At 47.2% G+C, this 8,795-nt stretch overlaps 1 protein-coding gene across 1 annotated transcript; it reads right to left on the bottom strand.

Annotated features, from left to right (window-relative positions):
• Nucleotides 1-1,202: 1,202 nt before the first annotated feature.
• Nucleotides 1,203-8,529, bottom strand: LOC148891950 (uncharacterized). The gene is made up of 2 exons (XM_089008688.1): nucleotides 7,616-8,529; nucleotides 1,203-1,322 (listed from the first exon to the last, which is right to left on the bottom strand). Exons 1-2 carry the CDS (start codon nucleotides 8,228-8,230, stop codon nucleotides 1,203-1,205), a joined length of 735 nt encoding a protein of 244 aa, XP_088864814.1. The 5' UTR covers nucleotides 8,231-8,529.
• Nucleotides 8,530-8,795: the final 266 nt, after the last annotated feature.

Raw genomic sequence — 8,795 nt, 5'->3', positions numbered from 1 at the left:
TTCATACTGACTGCCGAAGGAAGGACAGAAGCCTTCCAAGATCTGGCCCTCGCTGCTCAAGATGGAGTTAAGTTCCAAGACACTGCACTGGATCGTTTCGTGGTCCACAAGATACAAACACAGGAATTTTTCTCTGTGGAGACAGAATCCAGGCCTGCAGAGAAAACGGGACAACCGTTCCACTAATCCCTTTCCATGCATGGTTAGCAACTCTGTTGGGAAGAAAAGCTCATGAAAAGAACCACGAAGGCTTTGCTGCCACACTGTTGCGCACAAGGAATATTGCAAGGTCGAAGAACTGTCAAGATATTTATAAATAACTGTGTTGCCTGCCGCAAAATGAAGGTGAGAATGTGCCAGCAGATTATGAGCGATTTGCCACCAGAGCGCTCACAGTGTGCCAATCCATTCGAATACACCACGCTTGACCTCTTTGGTCCTTTCGAAATCAGGGATGCCGTCAAGAAAAGAACCAGAAAGAAGGTGTGGGGCATAGTGTTCTGCTGCATGGCATCAACAGCAGTTCATGCAGACCTTCTTGACGACCAATCATCTGAGAGCTTCCTCCAAGCTTACTCTCGTTTCGTAGCCCTGAGAGGCCATCCAAAAAGACTCTGGTCTGACCGAGGAACAAATTTCCTTGGAGCTAAACCTGCCTTGAACGAACTGTACAAGCGCCTGGCCAGCCTGCAGGAAGCTTCCATCCAGAACAAAGCTGCCGAGAATGGAACAGAGTGGTTCATGGGAGTTCCACCCGGCTGACGCACCTCATCGCAACGGAGCTGCTGAAGCCGCAGTAAAGCCCTTAAAGAGAGCCCTCATGAGCCTCGGTGGGACAGCAGGCTCATTCACCTGGAGCGAACTCCAAACCCTCTTTTATCAGGCAGCTAACCTAACAAATGAAAGACCAATTGATGCGAGGGCGTAACGACAAGAGGACTCAGTTGAGTACATCACACCCAACAGGCTACTCCAGACGGACTGGACAAAGAGGCGATACAGGAGAAATCGACTTGTGTATACATCCCTGGCGCCGGCTCAGAGCCATTCAGATCAGCATGGACATGTTCTGGTCAAAATGGCGTGAACTTGCTGGACCAAACCTATTTGTGCGGGCAAAATGGCACCACACGAAGAGGAACGTTGAAGCCAGTGACATTGTGTGGATTGCTGACCAGAACCCTCTACAAGGACAATTCCGGCTAGGACGGATCCAGGCCTTCTACCCAGACAAGAAAGGACTTGTTCGAACAGCAGATGTAAGGATATGTGCCGACCTGCCTGCCCCACTGGCAGTCGGGCAACGCAGGAAGGACGTGCCGCTGCAAACAACCATAATCTTACGGAGAGACGTCAGGAGACTGGTGGTCCTCCTCCCCGTTGAACACCAGCATGGCCCAGCTAGGCCTGACACTGGTTTCCTTGACTGACATCACTCTGGTTCTGCAGGCACTGCCCCGACGTCATTGCCCTCACACCTTCAGGGCTGGTAGGTGCAAGCCTAGCGCTGCCTCCAGGTCCCACACTTGCACATACACGAAGTAAGAAGATGAAAACACGCACATAACCATGCTCTGTCAAGGTAGGCGCCCGAACATTGACATCATCTCCTTCGTGTGCAGTAAATAAGTAATGTAATATGTAATGTAATATGATTTAATGTTGGGTGACCTCTCTGAGTAATCAGTCGGTCAAGTGGGAAGTATTGTGTAAAAAGGAAATCGCATGTTAAACTTGGCTTTACATTCAGTACAGACTTGAAAGGGTTAATCCGATCAGCCGGTGAGTGGGTGTGGCTGTGCAGTTAAATGCTGTCTGAACCAGGTGGCTCTTGTTAGCCAAGGAAGACACACCGCCGGTGAGTCCACATGTTGCATTTTCTCGTTCTACCTTTCTGTTGATTTAACCTAAAATAATGTCAAAGTATTGATTGAAATGATTGTGAATGAGTTGCATTCATGTTCTGTTTCTATTTGTAGGTTTATGACCTACTTCACTGCTCGTCTACCAAACAAAAAGGAACCAATGTATTCAAAACTCAATCAACAATAAATAACGAGAGTGAGTTGAGTTGTATCAGTGTGTCTCTCTGGGATCCCTTTCGGTGGGAAAACGTGAACATGTAAATTGACCGAACATCTACTGTCCAGACATGGCGGTGCCGGACTCTGCTATGATAGGTCCCTGATCTCAGGTTGGGGGGAGGAGAGGACTACTCCCTGCAGCTGCTCCACTGATATTTCCTATTTGCTTGACTAACGACTGGCCTGATTGCCCCACTTCGACCGGTATCACCTCATCAGTATTACTAATCCTATGTTGCCTAAGCAGGCTATTGTATGAAGGATCCAAATTGAACCTCATACACCAAACCGGTTTAATGAAGGATTTAGTTGTTTGATAAAAATCGCTTCTTTTACTCCCCTTCAAACCATCTATCTTATTTCGCTAAGATGTTAACCTCATTGTCGTCAAATGAGTGGTTGCTAGCTTTTTTTCTACTGTCCAGACATGGCGGTGATATGACTCTTTGTAGTTTTTCAGAAACTCCTGCAATGTAAGGTACTGCTACTCCTCTCCTTTTTGTATCTTCAGAATTTTTGGTTTCATTCCCTATTCTTTCTTTCTGACATTTGTTAAATGACCACTGAGGGTACCCACAGTTAGTGAGTGCTCTCCTGATATGTTTTGACTCCTTTTCTCTACCTTAAAGAGTCCTTTGTCTCTACCTTAAGAGTCCTGTCTGGACAGTAGGGATATATATATATATATATATATATATATATATATATATATATATATATATCGGGATTGAACGACTATAGACCTGTCGCTCTGACGTCTGTGGTCATGAAGTCCTTTGAACGCCTCGTGCTGAACCACCTAAAGAACATCACCGGACCTCTGCTAGATCCTCTTCAGTTTGCCTACCGGGCAAACAGGTCTGTGGAGGATGCAGTCAACATCGGACTGCACCACATCCTCGACCACCTTGACAACACAGGAACCTACGCAAGGATCCTGTTTGTGGACTACAGCTCTGCGTTCAATACCATCATCCCAGAACTCCTCATCCCCAAACTTCTCCAGCTTGGTGTGTCCCCCACGATCTGCCAGTGGACCCTCAGCTTCCTGACAGGACGGACACAACAGGTCAGACTGGGAAATATATCATCCACAACACGAACCACGAGCACTGGAGCCCCGCAGGGATGCGTCCTCTCTCCATTGCTCTTCTCTCTCTACACGAACGACTGCACCTCAACGCACCCAGCTGTCAAATTCATAAAGTTCGCAGACGACACCACGGTCATCGGTCTCATCAAAGACGGCGACGAGTCTGCGTACCGACAACAAGTGGAGCAGCTGGAGCTCTGGTGCAGCCGTCACAACCTGGAGCTGAACACGCTCAAGACAGTTGAGATGATGGTGGACTTCAGGAAACATCCATCACCACAGCTACCCCTCACACTATCCAACTGCCTGGTGTCAACCGTTGAGACCTTCAAGTTCCTGGGAATCACAGTCTCCCAGGACATGAAGTGGGAGGTCAACACCAACTCTATCCTGAAAAAGGCCCAACAGAGAATGTACTTCCTGAGGCTGCTAAAGAAGCATGGCCTGCCACAGGAGGTGCTGCAACATTTCTACACGGCTGTCATTGAATCCATCCTGTGTTCTTCCATCACCGTTTGGTTCGGGGCCGCCACAAAAATGGACAAAATCCGACTTCAACGGACAGTTAGGACGGCGGAAAAAATCATTGGCACCGCCCTACCCACTCTCGAGGACTTGCACACTGCAAGAATCCAAACTAGGGCGCGGAAAATCCTACTGGACCCTCCGCACCCTGCCCACCACCTTTTCCAGCTACTCCCCTCAGGCAGGCGCTACCGATCCATGCGCACCAAATCCAGCAGACATTTAAACAGCTTCTTCCCCCAAGCCATTAACTCTTTGAACTCTTTCAACAGTAGCCAAAATGGAACTGTATAGTGCCACTTAGCAGTTTTTTTGACAACGATACTAGTGCAGCATGTTCTACCGGAAACAAATTCCTTGTGTGTCCTACATACTTGGCAATAAAGATGATTCTGATTCTGATATATATATATATATATATATATATATATATGGCCTAAACTACCAGTAAGACTTTAGTTTGCTGACGAAGTTTCTTGGATAAGAAGCGAAACGTCCAACACCTTGTGTGTGGTGTTCCGCAAACATATGCAGAGGCCACGAGATCAACCTATTCTCAAAAATGGGCAAAAGCCATGGATGAGGAAATTCAGTCATTAAATGACAAGAACACATTTACTGTAACAACCATACCAGCGGGCAAGAAAACAGTAGGGGGTAAATGGGTCTATGCTAAACGTGATGTAGATGGCAGAGACAAATGCAAAGCACGATTCGTCACAAAGGGCTACAGCCAGGTGAAGGACATAGACTGTCGAGACGTTTTCACCAACAGCCAATCTAACAAGTATAAAAGTGGTGCTTAAAAAAGCAGCTCTGGAAAATTTACTCCTTAACCAGATGGACGTGAGAACAGCGTATTTACACGAGCCTTTGGAATATGACATCAAACCACCAGAAGGTTATGAAGAAAAGTATGATGGCCAAGTTCAAAACCTAGAAAAATCACTTTACACTCTCAAACAATCTGGTCAAAACTGGAACAGAGTCCAAAGGGACATATGTCTTCTTGTGCCGGTCCCAAGCCCGGATAAATACAGAGGGTTGTGTCAGGAAGGACATCCGACATAAAAGCTTGGCCAAAACAAGCATGCGGATCAAACCTCTAAAGATGGAGGACACTGATTTGCTGCGGCGACCCCTTGAAGGGAAAAGCCGAAAGGAAAAGAAGATGTAATAAATTTAAGCAAAACCCAGCTGATTATTATATTCATGCCAAAGAGTCAAAAAGTGACAAGGTGATTTCATTATTGACGACTACCAATAGGCAGAAACAATTGTATTTGAGAGTTTACACCCAGTTTTTGGAAGTTGAAATGTGTAAGACAGAGTTCACATTGTTCTGTTTATCTTAGTTTACATTACAGCAAACTGAGAATTAAGTGGGCGTGTGAAGAAAGTTATATTGTACCCTCATTTTATGAAATGCTGTAATATTGAGCGGATCTGGCAACCCAGCTACAACGCGACATCACATGCTTTGGTAGCGATCAAAGCCAATGGATGTGAGTGACTTCTTTTACGATGCAGAGAAGCGGTTGCTCTCTGTGCTCTGGCAAATAAACATCCACTTGTGCGATCTAAATAAGGACCATCTCGAGTATTCTCCCAAATGCATCGCGAAAGCGCTGTAGATCTCAACACTACACAAGAGTGATAGTGGAACGGTGATGTCTCTGGATGAAGGATAATACATTTGTGGAATTGGGCATGGTTAGTGTTGGAACTAGTTTATATACACATCCTAATAACATCCAATGTTATTTCATTTGTAGTTATTTTTACCTGTTAGTCTATATATGTATGTAGTTTAGTATATATGTATGTAGCTCAGTTAAAACCTTAAGCTGATATCACATTCACCCTTGAATCTCGTAGCTGATAGGTTCCTTTTAAAATGATGTCATTCCTGTGGTCTATATCTGCAGGAGACAACTTCTCTCCCCTTTTGGCTCCCCCTGAACTGTGCTTTCTCTGCTGCCTAATAAATAATCTTTTTGTACATCATGTATATATATATATATACACACACACACACACACACACACACACACACACACACACACACACACACACACACACACACACACACATATATATACACACATGTGAGAACTGTGAGTCGGATAGGCTTCTCTGCAGCACCGGAGCGTCGCAGGGGACAGTCCTGGCTCCATTCCTGTTCACCCGCTACACCTCGGACTTCAACTACAACACCTCAACCTGCCACCTTCAGAAGTTCTCTGACGACTCAGCTATTGTCGGCCTCATTACAGAGGGAGACGATAGGGAGTACAGGGGACTGACAAAGGACTTTGTGGACTGGTGCCAGCAGAATCACCTCCAGATCAACACCGGGAAAACCAAGGAGCTGGTGGTGGACTTCTGCAGGAAACAATCCTCACCTGCACCGTTGAACATCCAGGGTTCAGACATTGAGAGGGTGACCTCCTACAAGTACCTGGGTGTTACTCTCAACAATAAACTGGACTGGTCTACAAACACGGATGCCCAAATCAAAAAAGGGACAGAGTCCCCTCTTCCTACTCAGGAAACTAAGGTCTTTTGGGGTTCAGGGGTCACGCCTAAAGACTTTCTATGACTCTGTGGTGGCTTCAGCCATCCACTATGGAATTGTCTGCTGGTCAGGCAGCATCACCACCCGCGACAGGAAAAGACTGGAGCGCCTTGTCAAGAGGGCAAGTTCTGTCCTGCGCTGCTCGCTGGACTCTCTGGAGGAGGTGGGCAACAGACGGACGCTAGCTAAACTAAAGGCTGATGGACAGCCCCTCCCACCCACCCTGACAGCACTGGGTAGCTCCTTCAGCCAGAGACTATTACACCCGCGCTGCAAGAAGGAAAGGTACTGCCGCTCGTTCCTACCGACTGCTGTCAGGCTTCACAATTCTGAATGATCACATGTAAAAAAAAACTGGACACTTGTAAATATGGGTTGATGCAATATATCAAAATGCATTTCTTATTCTTGCACTATGTACAGTTTTTTATGGAACGGTTTTACACATTTACATTACCATAGTATACAGTTGACATTCTTATTTTGTTATGCTTAGAATATCTTGTTTTCTATCCTTTCACCCCCACCCCAACCCCATTCCTTTTCAATTGCTGCTGTGGACTGCAAATTTCCCCATTGTGGGACGAATAAAGGTTTTCTGATTCTGATATATATATATATATATATATATATATATATATACAGGGCGGCCCGGTAGTCGAGTGGTTAGCACACCGGCTTCACAGTGCAGAGGTCGCCGGTTCGTGTCCCGGTTCGGCCTCCCTGTGTGGAGCTTGCATGTTCTCCCCGGACCCGCGTGGGTTTTCTCCGGGTACTCCGGTTTCCTCCCACACTCCAAAAACATGCATGGCAGACAGATTGACCACTCCAAATTGTCCCTAGGTGTGAGTGTGAGAGTGACTGTGTATGTCTTTGTGTGCCCTGCGATTGGCTGGCAACCAATTCAGGGTGTCCCCCGCCTCGTGCTTGAAGACAGGTAGGATAGGCTACCCCCGCGACCCTAATGAGGAATAAGCGGTACGGAAAATGGATTGGATTGGCCTTTATTAGTCTTGCAGTGGAAAAATTTACATTTCTCAACAGCAAAGTTATGAAAGAAATGAAAGTAGAAAAGCAAAACACAGGAGCTGCTGGAAAGGCAGCCACAATGATCATCTCTCATCAATGAGATGAGAGATGAGATATATAATCCTCGTCTCACCCACCATGGGTGGTGTCTGTCCCCATTTCAGCTCGGGTCCTCTACCAGAGGCCAGGAAGCTTGAGGGTTCTGCGCAGTATCCGTGCTGTTCCCAGCACTGCGCTTTTCTGGACCGAGATATCCGATGTTGTTCCCGGGATCTGTTGCAACCACTCGTCTAGTTTGGGGGTCACTGCCCCGAGTGCTCCAACCACCACAGGCACGACTGTCACCTTTACCTTCCAGGCTCTCTCCAGCTCCTCTCTGAGCCCTTGGTATTTCTCGATTTTCTCATGTTCCTTCTTTCTGATGTTCCCATCACTCGGGACCGCTACATCCACGACAACGGCTTTCCTTTCCCCTTTATCTATGACCACGATATATGGTTGGTTGGCCATTACCATCTTGTCAGTCTGTATCTGGAAGTCCCACAGGATTTTTGCTCGGTCATTCTCCACCACCTTGGGAGGTGTTTCCCATTTTGACCTTGGGGTTTCCAGTCCATACTCCGCACAGATGTTTCGGTAGACTATGCCAGCCACCTGGTTATGGCGCTCCATGTAGGCTTTCCCTGCCAGCATCTTACACCCTGCAGTTACGTGTTGGATTGTCTCAGGTGCCTCTTTGCACAACCTACACCTTGGGTCTTGTCTGGTGTGGTATATCCCTGCCTCTATGGCTCTGGTGTTCAGGGCCTGCTCTTGGGCAGCCAGGATGAGTGCCTCTGTGCTGTCCTTTAGGCCAGCCCTCTCTAGCCACTGATAGGACTTCTTGAGATCAGCCACTTCTGCTATGGTTCGGTGGTACATCCCGTGTAGGGGCTTTTCCTCCCATGATTGTCCCTCTTCCAGCACCTCATCCTCTGTTCCCCATTGACTGAGACATTCTCTGAGTACATCATCCGTTGGAGCCTTCTCTTTGATGTATTCATGGAGCTTGGATGTTTCATCCTGGACAGTGGCTCTCACACTCACTAGTCCCCGGCCTCCTTCCTTACGGCTTGTGTACAGTCTCAGGGTGCTGGACTTGGGATGGAACCCTCAGTGCATGGTGAGGAGTTTTCGGGTCTTAACATCCGTGGTCTGAATCTCTTCCTTTGGCCACCTTATTATTCCTGCAGGGTATCTGATCACTGGCAGGTCATAGCTGTTTATTGCCCGGGTCTTGTTCTTGCCATTGAGCTGGCTTCTGAGGACTTGCCTCACCCGCTGGAGGTATTTGGTCGTAGCCGCTTTCCTTGTTGCTAATTCGAGGTTGCCATTGGCCTGTGGTATACCGAGGTACTTGTAGCTGTTTTCAATGTCTGCTATTGTTCCTTCAGGGAGTGAGATCCCTTCAGTGTGAACTACCTTGCCCCTCTTAGTCACCATCCGA

Source organism: Hippocampus bargibanti, linkage group LG11 (genome assembly GCF_051943395.1).
Source record: "Hippocampus bargibanti isolate YZ-2025 linkage group LG11, ASM5194339v1, whole genome shotgun sequence".
Taxonomy (NCBI): domain Eukaryota; kingdom Metazoa; phylum Chordata; class Actinopteri; order Syngnathiformes; family Syngnathidae; genus Hippocampus; species Hippocampus bargibanti.
This window is presented reverse-complemented; position numbering and strand designations above follow the sequence as displayed.